This window comes from Schistocerca americana, chromosome 7 (genome assembly GCF_021461395.2).
Source record: "Schistocerca americana isolate TAMUIC-IGC-003095 chromosome 7, iqSchAmer2.1, whole genome shotgun sequence".
In the NCBI taxonomy this organism is placed as follows: Eukaryota; Metazoa; Arthropoda; class Insecta; order Orthoptera; family Acrididae; genus Schistocerca; species Schistocerca americana.
Window position 1 is genome coordinate 447,079,507 of NC_060125.1, and position 23,120 is coordinate 447,102,626.

The window sequence follows — 23,120 nt, forward strand, 5'->3', positions numbered from 1 at the left end:
CAGTTTGTCTTAGAATATTTTCTCCTCCTCTTGCTTTCCTCTCCCTCATTTTAAATAAAACAAACCACATTTCAGTGTTCAAAATCAATCAATGGATCTATGACTTTAAACAAAATGAGAAAAGGTAACGACTCACTGTACATGAGGAGTAGTCATGAAGAAATGAAGATGTGACCATGAATCATAGAGGGTGTTAACCCTTCTCTACATATTCACCTTCATGAATCATAGAGGGGGTTAACCCTTCTCTACATATTCACCTTCAATGCACCACGTTTTCCCCAGTGATGGATGGCTTGGCAGATGCCTTGATTGTAGAAGTCTACATTTTGGCTGTTCAGGAAAAGTTGCACCTCTAAAATAATCTAGCCGTCACTGTCATCTATTCTTCATCTGAAGAAAGAGGAAGAGGTCACAAGAACTCATCCATGAGTATTAAGAGATCATTAAGAAGACATCTGGATTGACCTGACACAACTTTTAAATTTCCACTGCTGCCTCAGCTCTGCTGGCTTTTGAGTGGGTGTAAGCAATTCCATATCTCAGTGGGCAGTGACCTCCAACATGGTCAAAATATCATGCAGGATGTTGAAAACTGACTTAGTTTTTCACTTTTTCCACTATCCCCTAGATTGTGATTCCCCTATCTTCAAGCTACAGGGCCTACACTTCTCTCAACATCCTGGTTCTCCACAGAGAAATGTTCTGCTGCTTAGTTATCCATCATTCGTGTTTGACTGCATGGATGTGTCTGTGAGACCTAATAAATGTGTCATATAATGTGCACTGTTGCCGTGCACTTCCACCAAGTCAACATGAGTTCTTGCGGCACTGCTCCCTTCTGATGCACAAAACAAATTACCACACCATACTTCGCTTTATCATTGAGCTGGCTCTTCTACTGGTGTGCTGTGTTGCTGTGGCATTGGGATTTCAAGGTCTGCCTGGAATGCTGACATGTACCTGTAAACTAATAACAAATTAATTACAAAACTTTATCTTGAACTTAATGCATTTGTACTGTGGTGAGCAGTTCCAGTGAAGAGAATCATCTACTTGCACCATTGGATTGCAGTGCAAGGAAAAAGTATAAATGTATGATTATACTTTTTGTATATTTGTGTAGTACAACAAAGATGCAAATTTAACACTGCGCTGTGATCCCATGTTCTTTCCATAGGCATGTTTGTCTTTCTTCATGCAAATGCTTGTATTCCTTGGAAAATTTTCGGTTATCACATCAGTTAAATGATATTGGTACCTCAAATATTATTCTGATGTATTTATATAACTTAGATTATAAATATTTAATATCTGTCAAATGGAATTTTAGAATTTAAATTAGTTTGTGATACTTTATACCATAACCAACACATGTGAAATTTATTTTTTCAGGTCCAAAAAAAAGACTCCGTGTGTTAGACCACTTAACTCTTATCCGATACCTGCTGATCTGAAATACATAATTAATAATGGATTTAGAGAGACCCCAGGAATGGAAAATAATGTGAAGGGAAAGCTAAAAAAAATCTTGTAAGTTTTTTTTGTTTTTTGTTTATGTGCTTAGGTTTAAGTGGCATTTTTCCATGAAGGCTTTCCCAAGTTAGTATATATGCTGTACACTGATCAGCCAGAACATTATAACCAACCTACCTAAAAGCTGGTATGTCCACCTTTGGCATGGATAAGAGTGGCAACGTATTGTGGCATGGGAGCAGTGAGGCCTTGGTAAGTCACTGGAGGGAGTTGGCACCACATCTGCACACAAAAGTCACCTAATTCATGTTTATTCCGGGGAGGGAGGTGATGGGCTCTTACTTGATGTTCAACAATATCCCAGATATGTTTGATCAGGTTCAGATCTGGCAAGTTGAGGTCCAGCACATCAACTGGGGCTCATCGCTTTGTTCCCCAAATCACTCCATCACATGCCTGGCCTTGTGACATCGTGAATTATCTTGTTGAAAAAGGCTACTGCTGTCAGGAAACATGACCATCATGAAGGTGTGCACATGGTCTGCAACCAGTGTATGATACTCCTTAACCATCTTGGTGTGTGTCCATATGAATTTTCTCCAGAGCATAATGGAGCTGCCACCAGCTTGTCTCCATCCTGCAGTACAGGTGTCAAGAAGCTGGTCAGCTGGAAGATTTGTACTGTCCCATTGGCATGATGAAGAAGGTATCGGTATTCATCAGTCCATGCAACACTCTGCCATTGCGCTGACATCCAGTGCCATGGGTCACATCCCCATTTCAGTCATATTTGCCGATGTCAACATTGGCGCATGCATGGATCATCAGCTGCAGATGCTTATCGTTAGGAAGTGTTTGGAGCACTGTGTATTCAGACACACTTGTACTTTGCCCAGCATTAAAGTCTGATGTTAGTTCCACCACAGATCATTGCCCAGCCTGCAACGTCCGACATCTGCAACGAGATGTGGCCATCCAGCCCCATGATGCCTGGCCATAGTTTCATCTTGAATTTGCCGCATGTTGAAGACACTCGCCGCTGCACTCCTCAAACAATCAACAAGTCATGCCGTTTCTGAAATGCTCATGCTGAACCTCTGGGCCTTCACAGTCTGGCATCGGTCAAACTCAGATAGATCGTGCGCCTTTCCAATTCTACACACAGACAGCATGCTCGCTGATACTACATCCACCAAGCATGTGTCTGACTAGTAGTCATTCCTCGACAGGTGATGCTACTATCAGCTGGATGGGTTCATATCATTAGCAGACAGGTGGTCATAGTATTTTGGCTGATCAGTGTATGTGCTAGACTGTGAATGCAAGGTTTAGTGTGTTTATATTGCTCATTTGCCTTTTTGTATACAACCATTGATGTATCCACATCATCAGAGAAGTTCAGATGATCATATTGTATTGTACTGTATTTTACTGTACTGTAGTAAGTAAATCTTTTGATTTACTGCAGTCATAGTATGATATATCAACATTTCAGTATGTTAATTTCACCAAGAACAGCAGATATATAATTTTGACAGGAAAGTATAACAACCCACACCTGGGATAAACCACAAATACTTTATGCATGCACTTCTAGCGAGTATCAGTAATATTGCATTTACTGTTTAATGCCCAAGAGAAGATGTTGTATCAGTACTTACATTCATTTTGGTGACAGTGTCTAGGGGATAATTTCAAACCTGTCTTGATTAGCAAGGATTATCTGGGTTTTTAGCTATACAAGACTGAAGCATTTCAGTAGAATCTTAACTTTGACATTTTTATTTAAACTATTTCTCATCAGAAGAGGTTTGTTTCTCAAAAACTCACACATGGATCATTACACACAAGAGAGCTTGTTGTACTGCAAGACGTACTATGCAGGCTGTATAAGTGCTTACAGAGACAGGTATGAATCACAGACTGCCTGATTCTGGACTGACTGATTTGATGCACATTTCATTCATGTTTTAAATAGTGTAATTCTTCAGAGAATACTGATTGAGTAGCAAAGGCAATCCATTTTCATGATCTGTTAAATTTTACATCTGCCATCGTACACACAACATAGGATTCCTGATATGAACAAAAAGACTGAAAGGAAACTAAATTCACTGCAAAATTGCAATAGTTGTAAGAATTTAGTCCAGAACCAAGCCATGAAAACAACAACTGATGGAGTAAAATCATCGTTAGCATCCATGAGAATTCTAACTGGATTAGAACATATTGAAATAAGTATTCAAATATTAACACTGCTTCAGATTTTTGTACCGAATCATATTAAACGGCTGAAATATAAAGATTTGTGTGTTAATAATAACAGTTGAAAACACAGATTGGGTTCATCAGAAAGTAGAAGACATAAGATCACAATATAGGCTGCCAAAAGTTGAAGCTGAATTTATTTTCTTACTCTTTCCAGTTGTGCTTCCTCAATTACAGTACAAACTAGACACAACTTATAATTATAAAAAAGTGGAATAGATAAATTAATTATGAGAGCTGCGGCATTGGAAACAATAAATGTGAGACACTTTGAAGATCAGTGGCTCCGCATCTACACAAATGGTTCATTAATGAAAAAAGAAGGAAATGTCGGAATAGGAATATAGAACAAAATTTTCTTCTCTATCAAATTTTGGGGTCACACCATTAAAATTATGAAGGTGAAGTTGAAACCATTAGAATTGCAATAAGTCACTTAAACAACTTGCTACAAACATTCAATAAAACAGTCATATTTTTGATTCCAGAGCAACAATATCAACATTTTAAGTCAAACAATTGAAACACCAGGTTGGTATAACATCAATATCAGGAAAAGGATAGACCACTGCTCACTGTGAAGACTACCTGTTGAGTTGAGGCAGTTACTTTTCTTCAAATCAATGAATCTTTTTTACGGGGGGTATCAATCTATCCTTTTCTTAATCTTGTTAATATCAACAGTTATTAACATATGGGATCCAAAACCTCTTACATTTACCTTACTATTCCAGTTTTTAAAAGGTATCTGGTTTCACAACATTTTTCTAGCAAATAATGATGTTTTGTTAGCAAATAAAATATTTAATTGGAATTAGGTTCCTGTGCAGAAACCATTTGAATTTTTCTGTCAAAATTTTCTGTTAAAGTGTTCACAAATTTAACACAAGGAAGAAATGAGCACTGCCCACTCAACAATAACATTGTGAGTCATCTTGTAGTATGCGGCTGAGGGTACTTAGGACACAACTTTAATTTTCCCCCTTTCCTGTTCCCTTCACAAATGTTGTGCCAGAAGAATGGCTGTTAGCAAGCATCCATACAAGCTAAAATATCCCTGATTTTCCAATATGATAAATACCGTGTGGTCCTTAGTAAACCTCTTTTTCTCTGTCTTCTTCTTCTTCTTCTTCTTTTTCTTTTTCCAATTCCAGTAAGTACATCATACATCTAACAAAAGAGTGACTCAGTTTCTGTAAATGTAAATTGAATTCTTAAAGGGCATGTAGCAAGACTTATCTTGTGTAGTGCTTCTTTCGTATCAGTTGGCAACTACTTATCTGTTATTACTTTTTTAATTCCATGTGATTAACAATGCAGTGTGAATTAAAATATGAGAGCTTGCAGGGAATGTTGACAACTGTGTAAGTTATTTTGTTGCATTGGTAGCTTCCATTGAACAATGTCTTTGTGATTTCACTTAGTGTGTTGTAATTCCTTATGTTTTCATTTGCAGAGGGATGTTGAAGGAGTCTAACAGAGGTAAAGTCATTGCAGATATGAAACCCAAAACCTACAGTGAATTTATGAGGTTGTTGCTGCACATGGAAGAACATCAGATGCTATTAGACATACACATGTTTGATCGTGAAGACCAAACAATGACATTGCACTCTAATAAAAAATTATGCATACTGAAGGTAAAAATTTTAGTATACATTTTGTGTTCGTTTGTATTTTTGCTGATATATGAAAAGTGTACTTGATATTATCAACAAAGTACTGAATGAAATACAGAAGCTGTTTGGATGCTGCAAAGGTAACACTTAACAATAGTATGAAAAGGACAGATTGCTACTTGCCATAAAGATGACACATTGAATTGCAGACACACAACGAAAAGACTGTTACTCTTTGAGCTTTTGGTGAAAGCCTTCTTCAGGAAGGAGAAAGCACACACACACACACACACACACACACACACACACACACACACACGCATGACTGCTATCTCTGGAGAGATTGCAACTGTATTTTGTTGAATAGAAGCAACAGTTCGAATTGGAGCAGGGAAGGGAGAGGGATAGCAGGTACAGGTGGGTGGAGAGGAGACAGTGCTGCGTGGCAAAGTGTGCAGGGACTAGGTAGCAGGACAAGGTTGCCAGACACAGTGTCAGGAGGCTATGGTGGGGAGGTAGGTTACTGTAGGTTGGTGATGGGATGCTTTAGAGAGCAAAAGGGATAATTCACATCTGTGCAGTTCAAAATAGTTGGTTGTGGAGGAGAGGATTCAGATTGCCCAGGTCCTGAAGCAGCCATTGAAATCAAACATGTTATGTTCAGCTGCTTCATGTTATGCCACAGTGTGGTCTACTTCACTCTCACCCACAGTTTGGTGGTGGGTATTCATCCTGGTGTACAGCTGGTTGATAGTAATACCAGTATAAAAAGCTGTGCAATGATTGCAGCAGAGCTGGTGTTTGACATGGCTGCTTTCATAGGTGGCTTAGCCCTGGAGAGGGCAGGATAAGCCCATGATGGTACTGGAATAGGAAGTTCTGGGTGGGTGTATTGGTTAGGTCTTGCATTTGGTTCTTCGACAGCTGTATAATCCTTGTGGCAAGGGGTTGGCATTGAAAATGTAATAGGGGTGGACCAGGGTGTTGTGGTGGCTGGGTGGGTGAAAGAACAACACTTTAGGAGAAAGGGGAAGGATCTTGTGTGTGATGTCCCTCATTTGAAGCAAGATGAAAGGTAATAAAAAAATCCTTGATGAAAGAGGTGATTCAGTTTTTCCAGTCCTGCCTGGGTGATTAAGTCAGATGCTCCTCTGTAGCTGGTTTTTGAGGGTGGTGGGAGGAGGGAGGAGGGGCATGGGACTATTGCACCTAGTCCACAAACAGATTTCCCATGCCATGTTCCAGTCCTGTCATGGGCTTATCCTACCCCATCAGAAAAGCAGCCATGTCATATACCAACTCTGTTACAATCACTGCACAGCTTTTTATATTGGTATGACTACTAACCAGCTGTACACTAGGATGAACGACCACAGCTACACTCTGACCAAGAGCAAAGTGGACCCCCCTAAGGCATAATATGCAGCTGAACCTAACATGCTTTATTTCAGTGGCTGCTTCAGAACCCATGCCATCTGGACCCTACCCTCCACCACCAACTTTTCTGAGCTGTAGAGATGGAACTTATCCTTACAACACATTCTCTGCTCCTGAAATTATCCTGGCCTCAACCTTTGGTAACCTACTGTCCCCACATCTTCCAGCCAACAGTTTCTGCCATCTCCGTTCTATCATCTCCTGTCAATTCATGTCCCCTTGCCCTAATTGTGCATTGCACCCTGTCATTGCACCCACCTGTTTCTTCCTTTTCTCTGCTCCTCTCCATTTCCAGTCCTCCTCCCCCCACTGATCTCCCTCCCCCACAGCTTGCCAAAGCTGTGCCTGGCAAATTTGTCCTGCCACTTACTCCTTGCAATCCCTGCCAGGCACCACTGACTCCTCTTCCTCCCACCTTTACCCTGCTATCCATCACCATTCCCCACACCGCTCTAGATTGATGTTTCTGCTTGATGCGATACAGTTGCATTCTGGCAAGAATGGGCAGATATAACAGTCATGTATGTGTAGGGTGTGCTTGGTTGTGTAAATGTGCATGTACTTTTCCTCTCTGAAGAAGGCTTTGGCTGAAGGCTCAATGTGTGACAGTCTTCATTTGTGCCTGTCTGCAAGTCAACTTGTCATCGTTACAGTAAATATCAATCTATCCTTTTCATAATATCTTTGATATTCCAACCTCCAATCTGTTTAATTGTTTAATTTTGTCTAAAGGCAGCACTTAATATTTTGAAAAAATTAATGAACAATTTTTGAACTTCAGTCATTAATTGACATAAAGAATCATGTACATTTCATTTGTTTACATACAAAAAAATTTCATTATAAGAAAACACAGTTTGAAAACACATAAATCCATTAAGTGTATGCATTGTTCCTTATTATGAAAAATTGGATAGGTAATCATATTATGAATATCAGCCACCTCAAGTACAAGTAAACCTTATGCTAAACAAGGTATATTTATTATTATACATTGAATGTATTATCACCATTTGGAAATAAAACTCATCATTGCAAAGAAATGCACCATTATTCAGTTCCAGACTTCCATTTTACTGCAAACCTTTCAGGTTTCTAAATGACCTAAAATTGTCATCAGTAATTTGGCTGCCCATGACACTTTTTGTGGTTGGAACCACAAGAACTTGATGCTGTAGATGCATTTGGCACTCTATTGTGTGCCTCTCTCCACACCACATGTAACCTATGAATGGTACTGATAGCCCCTTGCAGTTCCAAATGAAGTTCTCAAAAACTGTGCGGTCTGGTACAGAACCAACAAGAAAAAGTAGGGAGTGCCTATATATGTGAAAATGGAGTTACTCAGGTCTTTCAAGTTAACTACTATTGTGCTGAACAGTTTTTTGAATTCTGTTCACATTAGTTGATCAGGAAATATACAGCCTTATAGTAACGACAGTTTATTTTTTAGTGACATGGGTACTTTTGTGATCTCCATAATAGTTGCTGCTTGGAACTAATGTCTGTTGGTGATGCATGGAGCATCTGCAGAACTAAATCTAATGCTTCTGTAATTGATATCAGATAATGGAAAATCTGGGACTGAATAACAATAACAATATAAATTAGCATAAGTTGCTACTCACCACATTGAGGAGGCATGAAGCAGCTGACAGGCACATTTGAAAGTAAGCTGCTGGATATTATTAAGCCATCGGACAAAGTTGTTTATCAGATGAACTAATAAACACACATACAATATGTATTTGGGGGGAGGGGGGATGGGTAGGGATAACAAGTTAGGGGTGGTGGGGGAAGATGCTGTATAGTTGCCTCACTGAGTGCAAAGACATGGCAGGGACAGGGTGGTGGGCTACCACATGCTGCATCTCATAAGAAGAACTGTGCTAGAGGGGTTGGGGGGGGGGGGGGGGAGAGGAGGCAGAGAAGATAACCAGAGACAGGGAAAGGACTGTTGGTGAACTGGGGGAACAGAAAATGTGTTTGAAGCTGGAGGTCAGCAGGGAAGCAAATAGGGGCAGGCAGGGGACAGGACCTAGTGAGGGTTTGAGGCCAGGGGGGGTTACAATAATGAAGAATATGTTACAGGTTGGTGGTAGAAAGAATGCAGACAGCACAGGCCGTGAAGCAGTCATAGAAGTGAAGCACACCATTTTGTGTGGCATTACGAGCAACGGAGTTTTGCAACTGTCTCTTGGCCACAGTTTGGTGGTAGACATTAAATGCGGACATATGACTTGTTAGTGATCATTCACACATAGAGTTCCACATAGTGGTTGCAGTGGTGGACTAAATGGCTGATTTCACAGGTGGTGCTGTCTTTTATTAGACTAGGTGACAATAGGCAGCTGTATGGGACAGGTCTTGCATCAAAGTCTTTTACTGTGGTGTGAGCCATAGGGAAAGGGGTAGGGGGCAGGGATGGATGAGGATGTTCCATAGGGTGGTTGGATAGTGAGGATGATTGTGGGTAGTATAGTTCTCATTTCAGGGTATTATGGGAGGTAGTTAAAACCCTGGCACAATATGTGTTTCAGTTATTCCAGTCCTTGATGGTATTGAGTCACAAGTGAGCCTTTCCTTTATGGTTTGTCAGTGGGTGTGTGGGGATGATAGGTTGCTGAGTTGACAAGGCATGGAAAATCTGTTATTTGACATTATGGGTTAACTAAGCGTCAGTGAGGCTCTCAGTTTATTTGAGAATCACTGCTCATTAACGCAGATGTGACAACCTCAGGTGACTAGGCTGTATGGAAGGGATTTCTTGATATGAAATAGGTGGCAGCCATCAAAATGCGAGGTACTGTTGATGGTTGGTAGGTTTGATGTGGACGGATATTCTGACGAAGTGTCTGTAATTAGTTGTTTATTAGTGGGTGAAATGCTGCTATCACTGTGTGGTAATAAATAATTGAATTTGGTGGCCGCTGATCTGAAAGTCTCACCATTTCTGCCAGAGCAATTTTCTGGGGCTCTTTTCACATGGTTCACTATTTTTGTTGGTTTCTTATTTAATAATGTTACAAACTATTTTTTTGGCATGCTTGTTTTATTTTTCAATCATAGTGCATATGCTTCATTTTTTTGATTAACAGACTGGAAAATTTTATAATGCTGGTATTAATCTCTCAAGTGCACCTTGTTCTGTGAATTAGGTAGACTTTTCTGATCCTAGCACAAGATACTTTATTCTAGGAGTTTTCTATCCCTTATCTTGGCTTCTAATCAGTTTTGCACTTGTAAGTTTTAGAGGGAAACAAGGCTCTTAAAATGTCCACCCCTTTGCTGAGTGGTTGACATGTCTGACGGCCATGCAGTGGACCCAGGTTCAATTCTTGGCTGGGTCAAAGATTTTCTCTGCTCAGGGCCTGGGTGTTGGGTTGTGTTGTCCTCACATCTTTCATCACCAATGTGCAGGACACCCAATGTGGCATCAATGGAAAAGACTTGCAACTCGTAGGCCGAACTTCCCCAGGTGGGGACTCCTGGCCATCAGTGCTATACGATGATTTCGTAATTTCATTTCACTCTTAAGTGTTGTCAGAATATACACACATCAAACAAACAAAAATTTGCTTCACCTCAGTTCCGAGAGTTCCGGAACCTGTACAGAAAATTGGAATTGATATCAACGTAAACATCATTTCCGCCCTCTTTATTGCTCATGAAAACCACACATTGCGTGTTGCATCAACATACAGTGAGACCTTCAGAGGTGGTGCTCCAGATTGCTGTGCACACTGGTACCTCTAATACTCAGTAGCATGTCCTCTTGCATTGATGCATGCCTGTATTCATAGTGGAACACTGTCCACAAGTTCATCAAGGCACTGTTGGTCCAGATTGTCCCACTCCTCAATGGTGATTCAGCATAGATCCCTCAGAGTGATTGGTGGGTCATGTCATCCATAAACAGCCCTTTTCAATCTGTCGTAGCCATGTACGATAGGGTTCATGTCTGGAGAAGATGCTGGCCACTGTAGTCGAGCAATGTTGTCATCCTGAAGGAAATCGTTCACAAGATGTGCATGATGGGGGCGCGAATTGTCATCCATGAAGTCAAATGCCTCGCCAATATGCTGCTGATATGGTTGCACTATTGGTCGGAGGATGGCATTCACATATCGTACAGCCGTTTGGTGCCTTCCATGGCCAGCAGTGGCGTACGTTGGCCCCACATAATGCGACACTCATCGGTGAAGAGAATGTGATGCCAATCCTGAGCAGTCCATTCAGCATGTTGCTGGACTCATCTGTACCTTACTGCATGGTGTCATGGTTGCAAAGACGGACCTCGCCATGGACATCGGCAGTGAAATTGCACACACAAGTGTCTGCCAACAGCAATATGTCTTTAGGATGAAGACTGCAATGCTTCATAACAACAAACTGCTTCTGATGATCATGACGTCACAACTGTTTACATTAGGTTCCTTCGAGCAGTTGCCAGCAGGCTCTTGCAAATATGCATTCGAGTGACATATGAGCAGTACCTTCTCCGGCCTCTGGCTACTTGAAGTAAGGCTGTTAGTTGTATAAGCAGTAGCAACAAACAAACAAACAGATGCTACCTGGAAAAAATTTTCTAGTGTGCCAAAGCTGCCAGATTCGTGCATGCACGGAGCAGTCTGAGTTGTAGTAGGAGGGTGGTAGTCTCCATTTGACTAGTGTTTACATATAGTGATTTTCCTGTTTCTTCTTCATTTACAGGTCTCATATCAAATGAAAACAAAGTGGATTTTGTGGCTGTCTAGTAAATCAAAATACGTTCACATAATTATGAAAGGCTACATACAGTATGTTACTAGTTTCAGTTTTCTGATTTTATTTTATTTCCACATTTTTTGCAGTCAAGCATTAATAGCTTTGCAAAACAATAAAGTTATTTTTGTCACTTTGCTAAAGAAATTTCGCTTTTATTAACCTGTCCCGTAAAAGCAGTCAAGTCATTTGAAATGAAGTGTTTCATTCCACACTATTGGCTAGTTTCAACCAAACATGAAGTAATACAGTACTGGTACACCAAGAAAATTTGCATCCCAAAAACCACACTGGAAAGCTTCATGTCAGGTTGGGGCCTACTTCATTGTGGATGTAGACAAGTGAATGTGTACTTTAAGCAGAATTACACATTTTAGTATGGCTTATGAAATTCCAAAGATCTTGGCGTATTCCAGAATGAGATTTTCACCCTGCAGCAGGGTGTGCGCTGATATGAAACTTCCTGGCAGATTAAAACTGTGTGCCCGACCGAGACTCGAAGTCGGGACTTTTGCCTTTCGCGGGCAAGTGCTCTACCATCTGAGCTACCGAAGCACAACTCACGCCCGGTCCTCACAGCTTCACTTCTGCCAGTATCTCGTCTCCTACCTTCCAAACTTTACAGGAGCTCTCCTGCAAACCTTGCAGAACTAGCACTCCTGAAAGAAAGGGTATGGGGGAGACATGGCTTAGCCACAGCCTGGGGGATGTTTCCAGAATGAGATTTTCACTCTGCAGTGGAGTGTGCCCTGATATGAAACTTCCTGGCAGATTAAAACTGTGTGCCCGACCGAGACTCGAACTCGGGACTTTTGCCTTTTGCGGGCAAGTTTGGAAGGTAGGAGACAAGATACTGGCAGAAGTGAAGCTGTGAGGACCGGGCGTGAGTCGTGCTTCGGTAGCTCAGATGGTAGAGCACTTGCCCGCGAAAGCCAGAAGTCCCGAGTTCGAGTCTCGGTCGGGCACACAGTTTTAATTTGCCAGGAAATGTCTTGGCATATTCTCTGATATCCTATTTCTTTTATGACGTAATGCAAGACCTCTTAATGCTATATACATAAGAACATACAGGCTTCCTACATCATCATAGCTGTGCTGTAACAACTGTTTTTGGGCACTCTCTAGCAGCTGCTGAAACAAACCTGATTCTAACGGGTCACAGGAAAATATTGTGAATGGTGGTTTGAAAAGCATTACTTTCAAAATAAATTTCCTTTTACACGAGATGAATTATGTTACTTTTGAGATGGGTGGCGAATTTTTTAAATCATAGAGCATTTGACTCTCATCTAAAACTTAACACTTTGAGGACCAGCCACTTAGCAGAATATTGTTCCCAGAAGATCAGACATTTATGTCATTATTTAAAATTTAACTGGCACATTTGTGTGATGTATCTTAAAGTGTAACACGTGCAAAAAAGGACAAATATTAAATGTTAAAGCTTAGCTTCTCTTGTAGATACACTGCATACGTTACTTTAAATCTTAACTTGTCGTATTTGTGTGTTTGTGCAACTTAACAGTGATGTTGCTATTGGCTGACTACATCACATGTCCTGTACTCTGAATATTTGCTATCATTGGCTCGCATGATCATGTGGCATGAAGTATGATTAGCTTACAAAAGTGCATCACAGTCTCGATTTCAGTGCTTCGGAACTGTACTGTGTTTGGTGGAACTTGAATTTATACGTTCGTAATATGAAAATATGCAGTTACATGTTGCTGCACATCAAAGATCTTTCCAAATGCCTATTTTTTTGGGGGGGGGGGGGGGGGGGGGGATCGTTTCATATTCTGAAGTGCTGGGAAGTTCTACGCTGATGTATAAAAGCTTAACCATTCAAAGGATTGGTAAGTTTTATGGTTCTGAGGGAAAGTATATTGCCACTTAACAAAGAAAAAGTGTATTCTTAACTGTGAAATTCAGGAAAAATCTGGGAATTTTTTTTCCTTGTCCACATAATGCCTGTGTACATTATACCATATCTTCAAATTGTACTTCCGAAAATCATTTTCTGTTCTGTTTGCACTCAACAAATCCATGTCAAGCACAAAATCAGCACAGCACTGAGAGACTACAAGATTGATCATTCACATTCCCACTTCCGCAATGTGAACCACAGCAACATTTTTGTCCCATTATTGGTTTACTTATATCTTTAAGAGCATTTGTAAGTATGCTGTCGAAGGGTGACAGTCTTGGTATTTGTGCTTTTTGCTGACAATATTGTCAGTTAGCAGTAGCATTGCACAACATTTCCAAAACTAGCAAGGGGTTGAGCACTGTATTATCAGTAATTAATATTTTCTGAAAGAGCAGTTACAAATTTTATATCTGATTAATGGATACTAGTTTATTTACTATGTTACTTTGATGTTTATGTTTCCTTTATACTTATGATGGGAAAAAGCTTATCCTTATCTTAATTTCTTCTGCGGCACTAGTTTACCAATGTAACCATCAAGAACTTCTGTGCTGAAAATTATTTATTAATCAGATGTTTAGTTAACATATACATGTGTTTCACTTGTTGAATAAGTATCATAATGCAGTAGTTTTCCATTAGATAAAGCTAAAATTCCCTGTCATTTCACTTTTCAATTGAACAGTTGACCTTAAGTAATTTGTCAAAGCAAAATAAATGCTGTTACACAGAACAAATGCAGAAACTGTCATAGAGAAGTGAGAAATGGTTGACAGTATGAAGACTGTTAATGCTTTTGTTCGTGGAGGCTGGTGTGGAGCAACTTACCTTGATGGAAATGTGGTTGTCATTTGACACTATTATTATGGTGAAGGAACAACTGTTTCTAAAACTCAAAGTTGAACTGTCTGTAGCAAAGGTAGAATTAGAGAAATTTAGAGCTACAATTGGCAACAGGAAGGTTAACAATAGAGCAAATGACTGGAGTATGAGTAGACCTTCCAAATAAGGAGAGAGGTTTGAAGGAAACTAGCTTTAGTCTAGATAGAAGACACCCAACAGCTTCACTGCTCTGGAGATTGGAGACAAAAGTGTGCAGAAACCCTAGGAGCTCAGGAACTACAACAAGATCGGAAGAAATGTGTAAGTGATGGCTATCAGTAGTCAAGATGATTCTTCTGCTAGGGGATGGTCATGGGAGGGGAATGTCTGTGTTAATACAGAACCAGGCTCTCTGGGGAAGATCAGTAAAGATCATTTAATGATCATAGTGTGTGCCAGGAATGGTATGGATGTTGACCTCAACTGCACAATTGCAGATGACAGACAGATCAATGAGATCACTCCTTACACAAATATAATCATGTCACTCCTTGAAATGCCCTGGGTGAATGTAGTGATTCAGGAGTCTCGCAATGGCATAGGGCATTTACAAGTCTTGTTTCAAGTTAAATATTTGCATGTACATCTATGTACAAATCACTTGTGAAATGCAGGTCAGAGGGCATGTTTTTTGTAAGAGATTACTTGTATTACTTAATTTGAACCACGTGGTATGGTTTATCCTTTTTTTAATTGCATATGGAATAGAGGGAGAATTAGTCACCCTCTTGTCACCTGCACTGTCATTCTTCATTACAAAGGCTTCAGTTAAAAATGTTCTAACAACATACAACTGTTAGAAGCTATAAAGCATGCAGTGCTCATATTTATTCTCATTTATAATTTTTTTGCTCTGTAATTGGGAACTTACAATCTACTTCCATGAACCAGTCTGAAACAAGTTAAATTATGTCTCTTCCTTTCAGTTTATGTTGCAGATATAGATTGCTTGTTATCATCAGCTTGTACTTCACACCAAACTATTCAGTGAAATAATACCAAGGGTATTCAATGAGTAAAGCAATACATTCATTTTCTCAGCCAATTTTGATTGAAAAAATGTGGACATTATTGTGGAACATCGTGGAATATTCGCACTCCAGCCCCTATAGTTGTATGAAGTTCTGGTAGATAGTGGCACTATATGTAGCCTTCCACAATGTGTCTGTAATGGAGGTCATTCGACACAGAGTTTCTTTTAGTGTAAAACCAGAGCATCACAGATATACTTAGCCACCTGCTGAATATCTATGGAGACCTTGCAAGAAACAAAAGCACAGCAAGTTGTTGGGTGAGGCAAATGTCATCATTGCAAGAAGATCTTGCAAACCTGTCCGATCTCCCAGATGCCAGCTGGCCACACACAACCGTGACTCTTGCAATGTTGGAACATGTGGTCACTCTCATTCAAAGTGATCATTGCATCACAATCAAACACATTTCAGCTCATCTGGATGTCACTGTCGGTAGTGCTGACACACTTGTCCGCTGGTTGCAGTACTGAAAGTTGTGTGCCCACTAGGTTCCTCACCGCCTAATAGAAGACGATAAAGAGCAATGAAGGACCATCTGTGCAGAATTTCTAGCATGTTATGAGGCTGATCATGAGAATGTTTTGTCAGACATTGTCACAGGTGATGGAACTTGAGTTCATCACGTTGAACTAGAAACAAATTGGCAAGCTAGGTAGTGGTGCCGCACCACCTGTCTTCTGAAGAAAAGGTTCAAAGCTGCACCTCAGCTAGCAAAGTCATGGTGATGGTCTTCTGGGACTCTGAAGGGGTTGTTCTGTGTCCTCCTTCATGGTGCAACAAAGTGTATTGTGGTCCCCTCAGGAACTTGAAGAAATGACTTCAGCATGTTCATCACTGCAAAAATACAAACAAACTTTCTTCTTCTCCAAGACAACACAAGGTCTCACAGAAGTCTGCATAGCCAAGAGGAGCTCACAAAATGTCACTGGACTGGTCGTTCCAGCACTCACATCTTCCAACATCCACCTATTTGGCCCAATGAAAGATGCACTCCATGCCCAGCAGTATTTAGGTGATGGAGACATTGTTGATGCAGCAAGGCATTGGGTCCAATGTCAACCAGTAGATGGAGTAAGGCCACCATATTGAATGTAGATATGTTGAAAAATAGTGTTTTGTAGCCAAAGGAGTGGGGAATAATATGGTGTGTTGAGATTCTGAATGAAACCAACCTGCTTACAGAAAAAAACGTGTTGCAGGACTTATCGAACATCCCTCATACATAAATTTTAATCCAGCACTTATATACCCCAATGACAATGTGTAAATCTTTTGATACTCTTCATCTGTAAACCTCCAGCTTATTGCTGTGGGTACAGTTCAGTCATGATACAATTTTGAGTAATGTACTACAGAATAAGGATGCTACTTTATTACTCTAAAGAACTAAATTCCACAGCAACAGACCGTAATATACTTCCCATAACACAATGGACAAAATATCAACTACGGAAACTGTTACTTCACTTTTTGTCAACACATTATTCTGAACCTAGGCTTGAAGGACAATACAGCTACAAATCTTTTCTTTTTTCCACCAGTATTGCTATGGGCCAGGGGCTCCCAAACTATTCCTCTGACAGAATGCTTTGAGAATCCTGGTAATTTGGTGGAACATCTTACTTATGTGGAAGGTTAATAAATTTTTAAAAATGAAAAACATTTGTTACTTCAGCTACTTTTGGCAGTGACTTTAATTTATATCATGACTAATAACACAGAAAAAAAATTTTAAAATAAATATTGTCAAAATGTCAAAGAGCAAAAAAAGCCATGCCATTAATAGTTTTTCATGGAGCACTTATTCACTTCCTGTGTAACACAGTTTGGGAAAACCTGCCATAAGTGACTAAATTTACTTTGTTTTTCTTTACTAATGCCTGAAGAACTGTGAACAGACACATCCCAACTACAGATGGAGTCCTCTATAAGCAACTGCACTTCAGTCTTAACTTATATCTAAAAACAAAGATGATGTGTCTTACCAAACGAAAGCGCTGGCAGGTCGATAGACACACAAACAAACACAAACATACACACAAAATTCAAGCTTTCGCAACAAACTGTTGCCTCATAAGGAAAGAGGGAAGGAGAGGGAAAGACGAAAGGATGTGGGTTGTAAGGGAGATGGTAAGAAGTCATTCCAATCCCGGGAGCGGAAAGACTTACCTTAGGGGGAAAAAAGGACGGGTATACACTCGCGCGCACATACACATATCCATCCAAAGATATGTGTGGATGGATATGTGTGTGTGTGCGCGAGTGTATACCCGTCCTTTTTTCCCCCTAAGGTAAGTCATCCGCTCCCGGGATTGGAATGACTCCTTACCCTCTCCCTTAAAAAATATAATAATTCCAATCCCAAAGAAAGCAGGCGTTGACAGATGTGAAAATTACCGAACAATCAGTTTAATAAGTCACGGCTGCAAAATACTAACGTGAATTCTTTACAGACGAATGGAAAAACTGATAGAAGCCAACCTTGGGGAAGATCAGTTTGGATTCCGTAGAAATATGGGGACACGTGTGGCAATTCTGACCCTACGACTTATTTTAGAAGCTAGATTAAGAAAAGGCAAACCTACGTTTCTTGCATTTGTAGACTTAGAGAAAGCTTTTGACAATGTTGACTGGAATACTCTCTTTCAAATTCTGATGGTGGCAGGGGTAAAATACAGGCAGCGAAAGGCTATTTACAGTTTGTACAGAAACCAGACGGCAGTTATAAGAGTCGAGGGACATGAAAGGGAAGCAGTGGTTGGGAAGGGAGTGAGACAGAGTTGCAGCCTCTCCCCGATGTTATTCAATCTGTATATTGAGCAAGCAGTAAAGGAAACAAAAGTAAAATTCGGAATAGGTATTAAAATCCATGGAGGAGAAATAAAAACGTTGAGGTTCGCCGATGACGTAATTCTGTCAGAGACAGCAAAGGACTTGGAAGAAGTGTTGAACGGAATGGACAGTGTCTTGAAAGAAGGATATAAGATGAATATCAACAAAAGCAAAACGAGAGTAATGGAATGTAGTCGAATTAAGTCCGGTGATGCTGAGGGAATTAGATTAGGAAATGAGACACTTAAAGCAGTAAAGGAGTTTTGCTATTTGGGGAGCAAAATAACTGATGATGGTTGAAGTAGAGAGGATATAAAATGTAGACTGGCAATGGCAAGGAAAGCGTTTCTGAAGAAGAGAAATTTGTTAACATCGGGTATAGATTTAAGTGTCAGAAAGTCGTTTATGAAAGTATATGTATGGAGTGTAGCCATGTATGGAAGTGAAACATGGACGATAAATAGTTTGGACAAGAAGAGAATAGAAGCTTTCGAAATGTGGTGCTACAGAAGAATGCTGAAGATTAGATGGGTAGATCACATAACTAATGAGGAAGTACTGAATAGAATTGGGGAGAAGAGGAGTTTGTGGCACAACTTGACTATAAGAAGGGATCGGTTGGTAGGACATGTTCTGAGGCATCAAGGGATCGCAAATTTAGTATTGGAGGGTAGCGTAGAGGGTAAAAATCATAGAGGGAGACCAAGAGATGAATACACTAAGCAGATTCAGAAGGATGTAGGTTGCAGTAGGTACTGGGAGATGAAGAAGCTTGGACAGGATAGAGTAGCGTGGAGAGCTGCATCAAACCAGTCTCAGGACTGAAGACCACAACAAGAACAACATCTATCTTTCAGAACAATAGCCAGACCAATGCAAACACAACAAAATTTTTGAACATTCAAGCTCCAGCAAACACATTAAAAACTGCTTTCTATACACCTACCGTGAACACTACTTTTTGCATATTTACATTGGAAATCATTTTTTGAAAACTGTTTATTGTACTGTCACTATCAAAGATGCTTACAACCTACATTACACTATTTACTAATTATTACTTCTAATAATTTGTATGTAGCTGCCATTGACAACTTAGCAACTTACTTTTACAATCTCCACTTTCTTTCAATGTGCACATTTCTCATGGCAGCATTATTTACTCTTATTTTTACTAATTGCATTTCACCTGTGTTATTGTTGTTAATTTCAAACAATTAAACCTTCTCAGCTTTGTCAACACTTTTATTTGCTACCAGTACATAGTCTGTTTCTGTCTTATTTACTTCAGGTTCAGTTCGTGGTAGATTACATTACTGTTACTGGTAACCATTCAAGTTCCATCTTCTTTCTCAATCTGGCATCTATTCATACTGTTACCTACCTTATCAGGAACATTGCTCACTACTTGGACACACTGTGCCTTCACATCATGTTAAAGACATCAACATTCACATCAACAACTTTCTGCTCAACAAAATCATCCATATTAGTATCATATTTATTCACAGTTTCACATTAAGCCCTATGCTGTTGCCCAGTTTTGCTTATTACCACTTCAATTGTTGGCAGCTCATTTCTACAACAGCTAATTGTCAAGTTTTCTCACACTTTTTCCTTAACAAGCTCATCGGCTTTGCTGACCATTTTGTTAACAGTGACAGACTTTTTGTTTCTGTTTAAACATCTACCTTAGTCTCAACTAGCTGCTGCTCATTTAGATCACTATTAATTACCAATAACTCACCTTCTCCTTTGACGTTACTTTCCTGCTCAATATCATTTATTTCTGCAACAGTTCCATTCACTATCTGCACATGCCATTGCAACCTTATTTGCTTCATATTTACTTGCTTGCACCTCACTTATTACCGATTCACCCTCCCTTTCACCCTGACATTCATTCACTTCATCACCGATTATATCATAATGTTCCTTCATTATGTGGCCAGCTTTCACATGATATCCCTTAATTACGTCATCTAATTCATCCATATTATCTTTCATCCATGACTTCTCATTCCATTCATACATCACCTATTTGGTACTCTATCAGGATATTTGCTCCTCAACTCTCATACTCTGCTTTCCACTCTTCCAGATTACTATATCCTTACTTCCATTTTCCAAATCCACTTCCAGATCCCTATCACCGTTAACTTTGTTTACGTATTCTGTGATTTCTTGATCTACTTCTAACTCATCAATACCAATTGTATCATTTTGCTTTGTCTCAAATATCATTTCTTTCCACCATTGGAACAGATTTGCATACTTCATATAACCCATCCTGACATTCAACAATTTCCAATTACCTATTATGCAATTTTTTAGTTACATTTTCAGACTTGTCTTCAACATTCTCAGTATAAACTCCTGCTTCGTTAGTGCATATGTTTCTATTCCAAAAAATTTTATTTTCTCTGAACAGTGTCATTCAAAGTTTTCAAGCTCACTAAGTCATCTTGAACATCAATTTCACTAGATTCTACCATTTTGTATTCACTGGATGGTTTATCACTTTCTTCATAAATGTTTTTCTTTGTCCATAGGTTTCTTTCATTTGTGTTGAAAGTGGACTACATATTTTTTTCTTTTACCATTAAAGACCTGTCCTGACAGTTTGTTCAGTTTTTTATTACTGACTGCATTTAATATAAACTCATTGTTACAAATTCTGTTCATTAAGTGACATATTTTCAGCAACCATGTTCACTCAGTTTCATTTTGTACACGCAAGGGTAGAAAAAATGCTTTACATCCAAATTGTCAACATTTAGGAAGCTGCTGCCATCCATAGTTCTCATCTGCTTACAGCTCCACCTCATATCACCATGTCGGCTCGTTTTGATATCCTTCACACGCCATCTTACTGGCTGCTATCTGAAAATGGCTTCATTAATGACATGAGGCATTCTTGTACTCTCTTTATCATGTTGCCTGCTTCCATCAGTATTTCCCATAATAAAATTGGTACTGTTCTGAAAATTGTTCGTGAGCTGCCCCTTTTGCAGTCTGTAAGTAGTTTCAATTCATTCATGCTGCACAAAAATATATTTCATTGTTTTGTCATCACTCCATCACTTTATATAAATAATTCACTGTCACTTGTCCTTGTTCGTGAGTGCACTGTTTAGCGTGAGTTGTTCAACACGTGGCTCTCGGAGGGTTTCCACCCAATTATCTGCACAACTCAGCAATTTCAGTTTCTCTGATTAACACTTTTATTTAACTTTGACAGACTTCATAGAGCCGATGACCTGTTTACCAGCTGTAAAAAGAATAACAGTGCTCACATCAGGTAGCTCCTTATAATACCTAACAGTCACAGTGGCAGATTTGAATATTCTATTGTAGCGCAAAACCATGGTCATGTTTATATAAAAATGATACATTTCACACATAACATAGTCCTTCAATAATTCTAAAAACAAAGATGATGAGACTTACCAAACAAAAGTGCTGGCAGGTCGATAGACACACAAACAAACACAAACATACACACAAAATTCAAGCTTTCGCAACAAATGGTTGCTTCATAAGGAAAGAGGAAAGGAGAGGGAAAGACGAAAGGATGTGGGTTTTAAGGGAGAGGGTAAGGACTCGTCCAATCCCAGGAGCGGAAAGACTTACCTTAAGGGGAAAAAAGGACAGGTATACACTCCTGCGCGCTCACACACACACACACAAACACACATATCCATCCGCACATACACAGACACAAGCAGACATTTGTAAAGGCAAAGAGTTTGGGCAGAGATGTCAGTTGAGGCGGAAGTGCTGAGGCAAAGATGTTGTTGAAAGACAGGTGAGGTATGAGCGGCGGCAAATTGAAATTAGAAATTAGCGGAGATTGAGGCCTGGCGGATAGCGAGAAGAGAGGATATGCTGAAGGGCAAGTTCCCATCTCCGGAGTTGTGACAGGTTGGTGTTAGTGGGAAGTATCCAGATAACCCGGACGGTGTAACACTGTGCCAAGATGTGCTGGCCGTGCTCCAAGGCATGTTTAGCCACAGGGTGATCCTCATTACCAACAAACACTGTCTGCCTGTGTCCGTTCACGCGAATGAACAGTTTGTTGCTGGTCATTCCCACATAGAAGGCTTCACAGTGTAGGCAGGTCAGTTGGTAAATCACGTGGGTGCTTTCACATGTGGCTCTGCCTTTGATCGTGTACACCTTCCGGGTTACAGGACTGGAGTAGGTGGTGGTGGGAGGGTGCATGGGTCAGGTTTTACACCGAGGGCGGTTACAAGGGTAGGAGCCAGAGGGTAGGGAAGGTGGTTTGGGGATTTCATAGGGATGAACTAAGAGGTTACGAAGGTTAGGTGGACGGTGGAAAGACACTCTTGGTGGAGTGGGGAGGATTTCATGAAGGATGGATCTCATTTCAGGGCAGGATTTGAGAAAGTCGTATCCCTGCTGGAGAGCCACATTCAGAGTCTGATCTAGTCCCGGAAAGTATCCTGTCACAAGTGGGGCACTTTTGGGGTTCTTCTGTGGGAGGTTCCGGGTTTGAGGAGATGAGGAAGTGGCTCTGGTTATTTGCTTCTGTACCAGGTCGGGAGGGTAGTTGCGGGATGCGAAAGCTGTTTTCAGGTTGTTGGTGTAATGGTTCAAGGATTCCGGACTGGAGCAGATTCGTTTGCCACGAAGACCTAGGCTGTAGGGAAGGGACCGTTTGATGTGGAATGGGTGTCAGCTGTCATACTGGAGGTACTGTTGCTTGTTGGTGGGTTTGATGTGGACGGACGTGTGAAGCTGTCCATTGGACAGGTGGAGGTCAACGTCAAGGAAAGTGGCATGGGATTTGGAGTAGGACCAGGTGAATCTGATGGAACCAAAGGAGTTGAGGTTGGAGAGGAAATTCTGGAGTTC

General features: G+C 40.2%; 1 protein-coding gene across 1 annotated transcript in view; it reads left to right on the plus strand.

Moving 5' to 3' along the window:
• LOC124622040 (putative helicase MOV-10) overlaps positions 1 to 23,120 on the plus strand; it is a 314,393-nt gene that overhangs the window by 136,748 nt on the left and 154,525 nt on the right. The window contains exons 7-8 of the mRNA XM_047147599.1: positions 1,396 to 1,533; positions 5,201 to 5,384. Of these exons, the coding sequence (XP_047003555.1) occupies positions 1,396 to 1,533; positions 5,201 to 5,384 (322 nt within the window). The remainder of the gene's footprint in view (positions 1 to 1,395; positions 1,534 to 5,200; positions 5,385 to 23,120) is intronic.